General features: G+C 39.1%; 1 protein-coding gene across 5 annotated transcripts in view; it reads left to right on the top strand.

Moving 5' to 3' along the window:
* The window catches only part of DOCK11 (dedicator of cytokinesis 11), a 189,428-nt gene that overhangs the window by 127,790 nt on the left and 47,073 nt on the right, over window positions 1-14,565 (top strand). For all 5 annotated transcript variants that reach the window (XM_021932583.2, XM_021932581.2, XM_021932582.2 and 2 more), the window contains 6 exons: window positions 490-606; window positions 3,454-3,529; window positions 4,113-4,222; window positions 6,354-6,465; window positions 12,334-12,400; window positions 14,067-14,114. In XM_021932583.2, the coding sequence (XP_021788275.1) occupies window positions 490-606; window positions 3,454-3,529; window positions 4,113-4,222; window positions 6,354-6,465; window positions 12,334-12,400; window positions 14,067-14,114 (530 nt within the window). The remainder of the gene's footprint in view (window positions 1-489; window positions 607-3,453; window positions 3,530-4,112; window positions 4,223-6,353; window positions 6,466-12,333; window positions 12,401-14,066; window positions 14,115-14,565) is intronic.

Here is a 14,565-nt window from a genome sequence, read left to right as displayed (position 1 = left end):
GCTTTAATGGAAGCAAAAAATGTTTCTTGAATGAATACAGTAACTTACCATTTTTTCACTTCTTCCACTTACTCATTCATTCCTTCAGCTAATATGTATTGACCATCTGCTATGTGCCCAGGTACTGGGGATGAAGCAGTGAACAAGACAGACACTGTCCCTGCTCTCATGAAGCTCAATCCTCACTGGAGCTGAAAAACAGGACTAATATCATCTGCTTTCTATACCAACTTCTATTTTTTACAAAAACCTTTTACTTCATGTAGTTATGCTTGAGGGATGTAATTTGACTCTGTATCATGGATAAATCCAAATGCCAACAAAGTTCTGTGGTAATTAGTTTTCGTATAAATAGACTCATGCTTCAGTAATTTGTTATGGATGTTAGCCTACTTTTTAGTCTTTAAGTTGATATATGAAGCCAACTCCATTTATTTGTAATATATACATATTATATACCTATTAAGCTTTCAATAATTATTTTTTCAGAACCAACAAGCCAAAATAGCACAATTGTACCTTCCCTTTGTTGGACTACTTTTGGAAAATATACAGCGATTAGCAGGTCGAGATACCTTGTATTCTTGTGCAGCCATGCCTAATTCTGTAAGTAGTAACGTGTTTCTGTTGGAGTTTTATCCTGTTTTATTGAATGCATTTGGAATTAGGGTCATATGCTATATGATCTCAACCTTAAGAGTTCACTTTTTTTGGTTTGTTTTTTTAAGCCAGAGTCTCGCTCTATCACCCAGGCTGGAGTGTAGTGGCACAATCATAGTTCACTGTAGTCTCAAACTCCTGTGCTCAAGTGATCCTCCTGCTTTGGCCTCCCGAGTAGCTGGGACTAAAGGCATACGCCACCACGCCCAGCTAATGTTTTGTATTTTTAGCAGAGACAAGGTCTCACTGTGCAGCCCAGGCTGGTCTCAAACTCCTAAGCTCAAAGAATCCTACCGCCTCAGCCCCTTGAAGTGCTGGGATTACAGGCATGAGCCACTGTGCCCAGCCAAGAGTTCATTTTTTACTCCATGTACACTGTTTTTCCTAATACAGTGCTTTGCAAACTTTAATGTGCATATGAATCACCTGGGGAATTTGTTAAAACAGATTTTTTTTTTTTTTTTCAAGACAGAGTCTCGCTCTGTCACCCAGGTTGGAGTGCAGTAGCGTGATCTCGGCTCACTACAGCCTCCACCTCCTGGGTTCAAGGGATTCTCCTGCCTCAGCCTCCTGAATAGGTGGGACTACAGGTGCCCGCCACCATGCCTGGCTAATTTTTTTGTATATTTAGTAGAGATGGGGTTTCACCATGTTAGCCAGGCTGGTCTGGAACTCCTGACCTCAGGCGATCCACCCACCACGGCCTCCCAAAGTGCTGGGATTACAGGCATGAGGCACCACGCCCAGCCAACAGATTCTAATTCAATAGGCTTGGGGTGGGACTTGAGAGCATGCATTTCTAACAAGCTTTTGACTGCTTCTGGTCCTAGGATTGCACTTTGGATAACAAAGTCCAAGAGAACACTACAAATCCTTTGAACCCTGTGTTTTGTTCTAAACATTTTCTGTTGTATGGCTTCATACATTTATTCAACTTAAACTGAACAAAAGATTCTCTACTTCCAAGATATTAGGCACTGGGGACTCAACTGTATTCCTTATTCCTTTGCTTCTCCTTTCCCTTAGTAGTCTCCTTCAGCACTTCTTGGTGAGACTCTTAGTTTATCACAATTGGTCTGTGCTTTTTTTGCTCCCCTTAGAATTTTAAGAATTGGAAGGAACTTTGGAGGTGATCAGTCTCCTATTTGGCAAAACAACCTTTTGCCATTGCAATAATTTAAACATTCCTTCTCACATTAGACCTAAAAGGTTTCCTATCCACTGGTCTTACTTTTGTCTTCTAGAGACACATGAAACACATCTGTTCCCATCTCCAAATGTACCCTTTCCACATGTGCCTTCTAAATTTTTCTCCAAGCTAAATATCTCCACTAATCTGTCATTCCAAATCCTTTACTTTTTTTTTCTTTTTCTTTTTTTTTTTTTTTTTGAGACAGTCTTACTCTGTCACCCAGACTGAAGTGCAGTGGCACAATCTCAGCTCACTGCAATCTCTGCCTCCTGGGTTCAAGTGATTCTCCTGCTCAGCCTCCTGAGTAGCTGGGATTACAGGTATGCGCCACCATGCCCAGCTAATTTTTTTTGTACTTTTAGTAGAGATGGGGTTTCACCATGTTGGCCAGGCTGGTCTTGAAATCCTGACCTCAAGTGATCTGCCTGCCTCAGCCTCCCAAAGTGCTGGAATTATAGGCGTGAGCCACCGTGCCCGGTCCCCAAAACCCTTTGCTTTCTTGGTCACCCCTTTTCTGAATGTGCTCTAGTTTATCAGTAACCCTATTAAAATACAGTGTCCAAATTATACACTTTATAGTCTTCCCAGTGGAACTGTTAACTTCTGCCCCCATCCATGTTCTATATGGCCCAAGATCACCTGTGCACTTTGGCTGGCCATGTCATATTGCTGGATAGCAGGCTAAACTGCATCATTTACAGCTTCCCCTGCAAATTCCCCCTATGAAATGCTACAGCCAATTTGTCATGCCTGCCCTGCGTTCCTGAGGACGCTGCTTTTAAACTTTTCTAGTGGCTTGCTCGCTCGTGACTCCCAGTCATGTCAACTGGCTGAATGTGGATACTACACCTACCTGAACGTCAGGCTGGTCTCGCTTTACAAATACAGTATCTCATGCTTATGCTCCCTCCACATATATCTGACAGCATTATTTGGAAATATTTCACTTCTCTGTACTCTTTGCAGCTCAAGTTTCCTTAGGGCTTCTGGTCACACACCTTCTTCTAGCGTTGCCCTGGTTCTAAGGAGGAGAACTGAATGATGTTGAGACTTTACCAGGCCGGGCGCCGTGGTGCATGCCTGTAATCCCAGCACTTTGGGAGGCCGAGGCAGGAGGATCACTTGAGTCCAGGAGTTTTAGACCAATCTAGGCAACATAGCAAAGCCCCATCTCTAAAAAAAATGCAAAAATTAGCTGGGTGTGGTGGTGTATGCCTGCAGTCCTAGCTAATCTGGAGGCTGAAGTGAGAGGGTCGCTTGAGCCCAGGAGGTTGAGGCTACAGTGAACTATGATCACGCCACTGCACTCCAGCCTGGACTAGACAGCAACACCCTGTCTCAAAAAACAAAAACAAAAAAGACTGTACCAGTTGCGGCTATCTAGAATTTATGTCACTTGGCTAGAGGTCATGGTTACAACAGTATGCTAGTAGCTTTTTTTTTTTTTTAAAGAGTCACCTAAATACTAATTACTAGTATCTGATTTAGACTTTCACAGTGAGCTTTGTTTAAAATCAGTGTAACATTTTGTTCTGTTAATTCAGGTTTCTTATCCTATATACGAATTTGTTTAAATGACACAGGTATCATATTCATTACAGACATCCAGAGATGAGTTTCCATGTGGCTTTACTTCACCTGCCAATAGAGGGAGTCTGAGCACTGACAAAGACACCGGTAATTAAACCGTTTGGAGATGATACATTGCATGGGTGTTTAGAAATGTACCCTCTACTTCTTAGTATTTTTGATATATTTCATAATAAAGACCATACATAGCTTGATCTCTACTAAAGTTTAATTAAAATCTGACTCATATTTGCAGTCAAATTTATTTGCCAAGGTTTCCTTGTCTTAAGCTTATTTAGAACATAGCTTGGCATACTGACAAAATAGAGGATAATGAGAAAAATACTGGTTTCTTTATCTGTCACCAATTTTAAGCCAGATACCTCCCTTCTCTGGGCTCAAGTTTCCTTGTCTATAAAATTGTCTTTTAAATTGTGTGGCTTTATTTTATGGCTTCCAAGGAATTTCTTGTCGTTTTGTACATGCTAAAGTGTTTTGAAAGGTGAAAAGTTGCTTCACTTTTACATGGTTTCTTATGGTGTTTTCATATAATAAACTTCACATTTTAGATGTCCAAGATCTATTCCCTATATTAATGTCTCTACTTAAATTAGTTCAATACTTATTTTTAAAAAATATTTCTGACAGTTCCTCCTCTTGCCAACAAGGACTTGACTTTTTTTTTTTCCAGCTTATGGGTCTTTTCAAAATGGACATGGAATTAAGAGAGAAGATTCAAGAGGTTCCCTCATCCCAGAAGGAGCAACAGGATTTCCAGATCAGGGCAACACTGGTGAAAATGTAAGAACTTAAATATATAGGATAACCCTAGTGACACATTAGGCTGCAACTTTTTTTTAATAGTATAAATGTGAGCATCTCTACTCTCCTGTAGTCCATCCTGGCTCTGCAAAAAGCATCCCATAATTCTTAGATATTTTAGCAGTATCTTCCTATACTGGCAGCTGCTACTTCAGTGTCTTAAACTATTTATGGAGAATGAGGCATTCATCCTCAAGTGTTCCAACTCTGAATATCTCCTTTAACCCTAGTACGCTATTTTAGTGAGGGGAAATTCAAGTTTAAAATATCTAATGTGCCTTGTTATTTAAAACAAAGCACATCCTGGCAGGATTAATGCAGTCTTTCATTCTTTTGTAATAGAGTAATGATATTAATTTTGGAGGAAAAAATATAGGTCCCGAAACTGATAATCTTAGGGTCCCAGCATCACTTAATCAGAATATATCCTCCCAACTCTTCTATCAAGTTGTTTCACGCCTACCATTAAAGTTTGAGATGTGACTGCCTTAAGACAGAGAGACCTCATTTTAGACCAGTAAAGTTTTGCCATGTTATGTAAAATCATTGAATCGTATAAAATTATATTAGAAGGGTCTATAAATAAAAAATTCCAACTCTCAATTTACAAATGAAAACTGGGATTATGACTTAGAACAACCAGCTATGGCAGGACCATACTCAAACCTAGATTTTCTAATATGAGCACTTTTTCTCCTATATCATGGTGCTCTTAGTGTGCATCAGGATCACTTGAAGGGCTTAAAAAAATAGATGTCTGGGCCTCACCCCAGGGTAAGATTCAATACATCTGGAATAGGGCCTGCTAACATGTATTTCTAAGTTCCCAGATGATGTTGATGCTGTTGGTTGGGTATTGTTACCCTTGAGAGCCAGTGAACTATACTTCCACTGGTTCCTTGAGCCTTTGGGTAAACAGTAATTTATTCACAAATGTTTCTCTTTTACACCATTTAGAAATTGTGACAACAGGTACTGTCATAGCTAAGGCAAATAAAGGTCAGAGAGGTTGAATGACTTGCTAGTAGTCACATAGTAGCTAGGCAAGCAATCAGAACCTAGGTCTGTTTGCTCCAAGTAAAAGTTCTTTCTTAGTAAATTCCACCTTAGTCAATGGTGCATCCCCAGTTTAGCTCAACTGAAAGTATTAGTTTTTAACAACTGCAATTTTGTAAGGAGATTATTATTGTTCTATTCATATAAATCCCCAAATAAGTCAGATCTTGTCATGCTTAATTTCTGATTTTTTTAAAAAGTCATTAAATAAGAGGAACACATCAGTACTGTGTAGAGGTGCTAATTTTGAAGTATTACTGGGTACTCCTAAGTGTAATTACCATAATATAATTAGCCCATTTTATTTATTTATTTATATTTTTTAGAAATAAGGTCTTGCTCAGTCACCCAGGCTGGAATGCAGTGACAGATCAGTGTGCTCACTGCAGCCTTGAACTCCTGGGCTCAAGCAGTCTTCCTAACTCAGCCTCCCGAGTAGCTAGGACTACAGGCATGCACCACCACAGCCCAGCTGTTTTTTTTTTTTTTTTTTTTTTTTTGTTGTAGAAACAAGTTTTGCTATATTGCCCAGACTGGTCTTAAACTCCTGGCCTCAAGTGATCCTCCCACCTGAGCTTCCCAAAGCACTGGGTCTACAGGTGTGGGTTACCATGCCTGGCTTCTATTAGCTCTTAAGATAGATTTTCTAATGTATGATTTTGATGTTGGATTTTAATAAACTCTAAGGAGAGATTCAAATGAAAAAGTTTAAGATGTTTCTTATGCTTTCACTCCATGTAAAAGTTATCTTTCCTTAAATAGCCATGATTATTTTAAAATTTTACCACTAAAACACATGGCATATGAGAATGAAACATACACAGTATTCATGGCTATATCTTTGTGAAGACCCCAAGGTAATTTCTAGTGATATTACTAGCTATTACTAGGAAAGAAAGATTCAGCCCATTCACCTTCAAGTTGTGATATAAAATTTAGATTTATGTTTAGAATTTTCCCAAACTGATCTAATGATAAAAAAAAGAGTTACTGAGTTAAAGGCTGTGGAAAATTGTGGTACAGATACTATTTCACAAACATCCTGTCCTTATAGACCCGACAGAGTTCTACAAGGAGTAGTGTATCCCAGTATAACCGCCTGGATCAGTATGAAATCAGAAGCCTCCTGATGTGCTACCTGTATATAGTAAAAATGATTTCAGAAGGTGAGTTACCAGCATATTAAGCATGGACTGTACTAGACATACACCCTCACAGGTTCACAAATTCATGCAACAAGATTTGATCATCATCTGGAGGTAGAGCACATGCACATCATAAACAGATATTTGGAGACTCTGACCTTAAAATGTTTCTTAAATTGAACCTCAAAATAGGTTCATGTCAGTCACACAAGTTCGAGTCTTTGAAATAATTTTAACATAATTTTGCAAATAAATTTCTAAAATGAGGCAATGGTTTTAGAAGTGCTAAATATTTTGTTTTCATGCAGAGCATTTAATTCATTAAATGACCAATGTAACTGAAAGGAAATAATAACCACCAGAATTCATATTTAATACTTCAGCCTTTATTTAACCCAGGATTTGACAAATAAGAAACAAAAAAACAGGAAGAGTTCTCGAAGGGTAGCGAATGTCATCATTATCTTTGCAGCAACACTGTATGATATTGTCTGGTATCACGTTGTCAGGCTCTGTTTTTTCTCCTTGGTGTAGAGCCATATTTACTAGTGTTACCAGTTCCTCTTTATACTGTATGATGGAATACAACCAAAGGACTTTCATAAACTGCATGTCCTCGGGAAGTAAAAGCAGGTTATTTCCAAATACCACATTTACTTAGACAGTTCCCTCCCTTGTCTTCCTTTTCGCAATACTTTTGCTTAAAAAAAAAAAAAAAAAAAAAGAATGGAAAACATAAAAGCACCTGGGATCATCATAGTGATTGCTATGTTTTACTCATTTTCTATTTTTTATTTTCAGTAATTACTACTTGTTTTAAATATTTTATGATAATGCAGGATGTAAAGACATAAAATAAGTTGATATAGTAGCTATAGAAACATTAAAATAAATAGCTAGATATGAGTAAATTCTAAAGTTCGTTAATAAAATAAAAATAACTGGAATATTGAAGTTCTAGGAATGTACGATTTAGCATAAACATCAAAGATTATGTTGTGGAATCTGGAAATTGCTAACATTTATGGAGTTTCTTCTTAAGGCAATGAAAATGTTCTAAAACTGGTGAAGGTTTCACTAGTCTTTGAAGAAACTATAAACTATTGTACTATTGTGGGTTATTTATGTGGGCATTTTTATGGTAAATGAATCTCTCAATAAATTTATTTTTTAAAAAAAGAGGCCCAATCTTTATCTCTTCTCCACTCCCATTGCCTCACTTGACTAGCCTTAAAAAAAAATAGGTCCAAGAGATACGTTAGAAAAAAAAGCGGAACTGAACAAAAAAGCGGTTGAATACCACCATAGCCCAAAGAATGAGGGAGAGAGAAGGTAGGAGGAGGGGAAAAGCTGCATTGCCGACTAGTTCTCTCCCCTCCTCCACTGTAGGTCTCACACACACATACACACACACATACATCACATTCTGTACTAACCAGAGACAAGTCTCTGGTTGTTTTATTTTAATGTCATGGGTAAAACCATGACGTGTTTTTTGTTTCGTTTTGTTTTGAAGAGGGAGTCTCACTCTGTTGCCCAGGCTGGAGTGCAGTGGCAGGATCTCAGCTCACTGCAACCTCCACCTCCCAGGTTCAAGCGATTTTCCTGTCTCAGCCTCCGGAGTAGCTGGGACTACAGGCACCTGCCACCACGCCTGGCTAATTTTTTGTATTTTTAGTAGAGATGGGGTTTCACGGTGTTAGCCAGGATGGTCTCGATCTCCTGACCTCGTGATCCGCCTGCCTTGGCCTCCCAAAGTGCTGGGATTACAGGCATGAGCCACCGTGCCTGGCCCATGACTGTTTTATTTCTTGTGCACTTGATAGTTCCTCTTATTCTTGCAAATGTTGACCATGCTTGCTCAGTGGCAGGTACTCTGTGCCAAATATTCGGTCTTTGCTTTTTGATTTTAAAAAGCACATTTTCAATAACTAGTATACAGTCTATGTCACATCTCTTTATCTTTTATATGTATAAAGTCATGCTGTATATCTGTAAAGTCATATTCATTTCGTTCTAAGAAATGTCGTCTTCTAGATCCTTCTCAATGGATGTATTCTAATTTGTCTTGTCCAGTAAATATTATTTTAGTTACTCTTTATGCATTTAAATGTTGATCTCTTTGAAGTCCACACTCTTGAGGTCCTCTCTTGGCTTTCTTTTTTATGGAGTCATAAATAGTAGCAACTTTAATATCAATGAAAAGATGTTCTATCTCTATACTTCTATATGGATTCTGGAGAATAAATTTCATTATCTACTTGTAGCTGCATTTTATTAACTGACGAAAATTTGCTATTTCAAAGTCTTAGATTCATTTGCCAAATATTTTCAGGCCTTATTGCTTAGTTTGTTATATCGTGAGAAAAGGAGTAAGAGTCAGGAGTTACCAGTTAGGAAGTCTGAATTGACAAGAAGACTGTTCTGTTGGAAAAGTAAAACATTGTTGCTTCCTTGGGGCTGGGGGGCGGGGACGGGGAAGGGGAAGGGGACAGGGAAGGGGAAGCTACTTCCTCTTTCTTTGTGACTGTGTCTTCACTTTTCTCTTTAGCCCAGACCCCAAAAAGACACTCTCAGTATCACATTGAGGCTTATCAGCACCATTCCCTGCACTTGTAGATTCATAAATATTCTCCGAGGCAGACTGTTCGTTGGAAGGTATCAGTTTAGCGCTATCTTTCGCTGCAAATTTGGTGTTACAAGGAATAGCAACCACTGCTCTTCTTTTTGTACTAGATTTTAAAGTAGAGTCTAAAGGCAAGGCATTCAAAGGGATTATTTTCTTTTCCTTTGTAAGAGGGTGACATGAGGTTATCGAATAATCCTCTAAAGTTTCCAGTAAAGTTTCAGATACATGAGTTGGGTATTCTCCTGGGGAGACAGCGGAAGGGCTCCATGATACATCAATCTGAGTTTCTTTTGGGGGGCAGACCTTCGTTTCAAGTGTCCCTTTTGGCTGGCCAATCTTGTCTTCATTAGGATTGAGAAAATCTTGAAATCCATACCTCTTTTGATGACTAAGTGAAGTTGTTAAAAGAGAACTTGCCAGTAGCTTCTGGCTGGCAGGGTCTTCTGTGTTAGGCTTAGAGGAACTTTTCGCAAAAGGGGTCTCTGGCACTTCAAAGAGGTCTTGACTAAAAGACGGAACTGGAAACTCTGAACTTTGTTGCAGTTCCTTTGTGCTCGTAGGTTTCATCTGTTTACTTTGTGACTGGCTTATTGATTTGATAGGCACATGCCTCTGCCTTCCTTGTGCAGGCTCCCTGACTGAAACATCTGACATAGTCATTTGACTACCAGAAACGAAGTCATCACTACCATAAGTCTGAAACTGTTGTTGCCTCATTATTATTTTAGAAAGCCTTTTATTTTCTTCTCGTAATTTATTTGTTTCTTTAGTGAGTTCCGCAATAAAGAAAAGATTTTGTTGTTGGATTTCAGAATAGTCTTTCTCTAGCGCAAGCCTGTATGTTTCTTTCATTGAACAGTTGTCACAGGTTTTTGCCTTTAACTGATCTTTCAAGTCATTAATGGTGCTCTGCAGGACTCTCTGCTGTTCAGTCAACTCTTTAATTTTGGCTGTGGAGCCCGTCCACCTCCCATCTGACAATCGCTGTTTCCTCAGACTTGTTAATTTTGCCTGTAGACGCCTCAGCTCTTTATCATGGAGCTCTTTCAGCGTCAGCCATGTTTTTTTAAAATTGTCAGATTCCAAATCACATACACTAAGCTGTGATGACTCTCTTCCTGAAGATTTCTTACAACCTCTCCTCCCTCCTTCACCCTCGTTCCCTGCCTGCATCATGTTTCACAGATTTGGAAATGGGAGGGATGGCCTTGTCGCTCGATAACAGTGCCGTTAAGAAAATGGCGGACTTGCCGTGGATTGGAGCTAGTTCGCTGTGAGGGCGAGCCCTTCTACCCCTTTCACAGACCTTCTCCGAAGCTACCTTAGGACACGGGGCGAGGGAGATGGGTGCTCACGATTGGATGGAAAGTCCCAGGTTTTCGCTGGAAAGGAGGCACCAACTTTTCGGCTGGAAGAGCTAACGCACAGGAGAGGGAGGCCACCACCCTCAGGCAGTGGCGCAACAAGCTGCCCTTTGACCGGAGGGCAACGGTCATGAGGCAGCTTGTTGCGCCGGAAACGCAGGGACTTCTGGGGGGAACCCAAGCTTCTGTGAGTAGACACCCAATGGCAGATAGGTGAGAGCGGAAGTCACTGCTAGCTTAATATACTTTTTTTAATTTTATTTTTTCTTTAGATGGAGTCACGCTCTGTTGAGCCCAGGCTGGAGTGCAGTGGCGCGATCTCAGCTCACTGCAACCTCCGCCTCCTGGGTTCAAGCGATTCTCCTGCCTCAGCCTCCTGAGTAACTGGGATTACAGCCACGCCACCAAGCCCAGCTAATTTTTGTATTTTTAGTAGAGACAGGGTTTCACCATGTTGGTCAGGCTGGCTCAAACTCCTGACCTCATGATTCTTCCACCTCAGCCTCCCAAAGTGCTGGAATTACAGACGTGAGCCACTGGGCCTGGCCTAATTTTTAAAACAAGTCACATTTTGATTCTATTTTCAGTTTTATTATTGATGATTAGCATTTTGTGTTAATTGAAACCTAGCAATATTCGTGGTCTTATAAAACAATTGAAAAATTGGAAGTAACTAAGTCAACTTCCCAGCATGCCTCATCCTCCTTGCCCCTCCATAAAGCCAACATTGTCTTGTCTTCCATCTTTATCATTGAGAGGTTCTAGCTCAGTTGGGAATTAAGTCATTTGCTTGCTTTTGTGACACCTATGCGATTTTTACAGTTAGAGGAGGGTCTGCTGACACCATTAAGCTCCATCAAAGTAGGATAAAAAAGGAATGGAAAGTCAAGTGGTGGCACTGTTTTTGTTTTGTTTTGTTTTGTTTTGTTTAAATCTCAGTAAGTAGGTGTGTTGGGGAAGAAATGGGTAAGAAAGAGAAGTATATGTGATAGATTTAAGAGACTTTTGTGTCTGAAATAGTTGTTCCACAGATAGATAGGACATCAGAATTTATAATGCAAAGGCAAAGAGAAAAAGGAAAGTTATCTGTCTCTTATTCTGAAATTTAAAATTCTGGGTTTTTTTTTTTGTTTTGTTTTTTGTTTTTTGTTTTTGAGATGGATTCTCACTCTGTTGCCCAGGCTGGAAGTGCAGCGGCACGATCTCAGCTCACTGCAACCTCCACCTCCCAGGTTCAAGTGATTCTCCTGTCTCAGTCTCCCGAGTAGCTGGGATTATAGGCGCCCGCCACCACGCCCAGCTAATTTTTATATTTTTGGTAGAGAAGGGGTTTCATCATGTTTTCCAGGTTGGCCTTGAGATCCTGACCTCAAGTGATACGCCCACCTTGGCCTCCCAAAGTGCTGGATTACAGATGTGAGCTACCGCAACTAGCCTAAAAGTTTAAAATTCTTAAACTTTTTTATTCACAGAGCCCTCTGAGTAGCAGGCAAAGGCATTTGACCTTCTCAGAAAAATGCACCTAAACACAGCATCTTGCATAAAATTTTAGGGAGTTCATTAAAAATACCTCATCTAAAGTAAAAACACAGCAACTTCCCTTACTCTGTCTTCAGAAATGATACGAAGATTGGGATAAGCGACCCAAAAGGACATACACAAAACACATAAAAAGGATCATTGATGCTGAACTGATTACCAATTAAATGATATATTTGGAATTAATTCAAAAGAATACAGAGTGTGTACTGGGCAGTGGGAGGGGAGAGGAGAATATAGATGAAACAAGATTTGCCTTGAGTTGATAGTCCTTGAAGCTACATAGGACTTGGGGATTCACTGTGCTATTTGCTGTAATTATTTGAAGATCTAACACTTTATTTATTCCATTTTCAGATACTCTCTTAACTTACTGGAATAAAGTATCTCCTCAGGAGCTCATAAACATTCTTATACTTTTAGAGTAAGTTATCTTAATTTATCTTCATAAACTTTCCCCTTATTTGGGGAGAATTCAACTGTTACATTTTTTTCTGTTTTTAATGGCTTATTTGCTAATAATGTAGAAAATGTTAAATTATTCTGATAATATAGAGCCTGGCATAGTGGTTCTTTATCTGCAGACAGAAGAAAAATGTGAACGTGGAATACTTTCAATATTGCTGAAAACTCTAGCTAATAATAAACCATCTTTACAGGCAGCAAAAGACTTTCTGTGATCTGAAAAACTAGAAGTAGTATCAGCTGTTCTGCATCATTCATTTGGAACAGATGCTGGAATAGTGGAGCAGTGTAAATGATTGGAATTTAGAATTTGTACTTTCATATAGAGCTGAGTAATTCTACCCACTGCAGAAATGTGTCTGTGTATTTGTGTGTGTATACACACACACACACACACACACACACACACGTATATAAGTATGTATTCCAAGACACTTGGGGGAAAACCTAGTCTGGAGATGGGAAGTTGTCCTGCATTTCATCCTGAGCTATTTTTATATGATTATTGGAAGCTAAAAGAAAAATTAGACATAGAATGAAATGCAAGAAATTTTTAAATAAATAGTACACATATATGATTTGTATGTGCATGTCTACAAAAACAAAGCATATCAATACAAACCCTTGGATTAAAGTCTTACAAACTTTAGTGGAAAATGTCAGGATAATAAACAACAGTTAAGATTTTTTTTTTAAACTACTGTAATTGTACTCAAATATTTACTAATGAAAATATCTGATGTTGGGGATTTGCTTTAGAAACACAGGGGCAGGGAGGGTGGAGGGATATATCAGGGGACCTATTCAGGGCAGAGGTCAAAAAAGAATAGCCATGAGTTCAATCATTGTTGAATCTGGGGGTGATTGGGTATGTGGGAGTTAACTATGGTACTCTCCCTACTTTCATATGCGTTTGAAATTTTTAATAATATAAAGTATTTTAATGTTATTATTTAAAATGTAGAAATTGCCCCAAGTTTTAGTGCGGAAGAACCTTTTAGAGATATTATTGACTATGCTGGTGGGCCAGGCATGGTGGCTCACACCTATAATCCCAGCACTTTGGGAAGCTGAGGCAGGAGGATCACTTTAGCCCAGGAGCTTGAGAGCAGCCTGGGCAACATAATGAGACCTGATCTCTACAAAAAATAAAACATTAGCTGGGCATGGTGATGTGCACCTGTGGTTCCAGGTACTTGCGAGGCTGAGGTGAAGGAATCATTTGAGCCCGGGAGGTCGAGGCTGCAATGAGCTGCACATGATCATTCCACTGCCTTCCAGCGTGGGTGACAGAGCGAGATCCTGTGTCAAAAATAAAAATGACTGATGGAGACCTTTGCTATGATAAGTTATCGAGCATAAAGGGTGATTTGCATTGACAGGTATTTTTTAACCTGTCATTAAAATTGTATATGAAGACATGATGTAATTGTAGCAAATAAATGTAGAAAGATAGAATATGGCAAGCCCACAATTAATTATCTATGTATTTCTGTGTAACAAAACACGTATCATTATATAATTTAAATAGGCCATTCTTTGTAACTCATGACTTTTAAAATATCACTTGTTAATCTGTAGAGGATGTTAATATATTACTAACATGCTATTGTTTTTCTTTCTAGAGTATGCTTGTTTCACTTTAGATATATGGGGAAAAGAAACATAGCAAGGTAATTCCCATAGCGCTGCAATTTCTACTTTTTCCTTCTCTTCCAACAGAGGGCAATCTTACTCATGCCATGTAAAACCAAGGTTATATATTTTGAGTTAACATTGAGATACCCGTGATTTAGTTAACATGTCACAACTGAAAGTTTAAACGAATGGGAACTTTTACATTTTCAAGCTTCCCACGGGGTGATGATTAAAGTGACATACAGAGTTTCTACCTTGTGAGATGCTTATCTTTTCTAAAGGAATCCAGAAGGGGCTAGGTCCAGGGGAAGGCAGGAAATCATAAAGTGAGGACAACTGTAAGGTCTGTACTTTTGTCTGAAGACTATCAATACTCACCTCAGTTACTAAGGCAAATAGAAATCCCCAACAGCAATTGGGACATAAATGATATATTATCTATTTCCTCTTTTTGTCATGTAAGTCCTAGTGAAATAAATACTTAAG

The sequence above is a fragment of the Papio anubis genome, chromosome X, assembly GCF_008728515.1.
Source record: "Papio anubis isolate 15944 chromosome X, Panubis1.0, whole genome shotgun sequence".
NCBI lineage: Eukaryota > Metazoa > Chordata > Mammalia > Primates > Cercopithecidae > Papio > Papio anubis.
The sequence above is the reverse complement of the archived record's forward strand: the minus strand, read 5'-3'. Positions and strand labels throughout refer to the sequence as shown.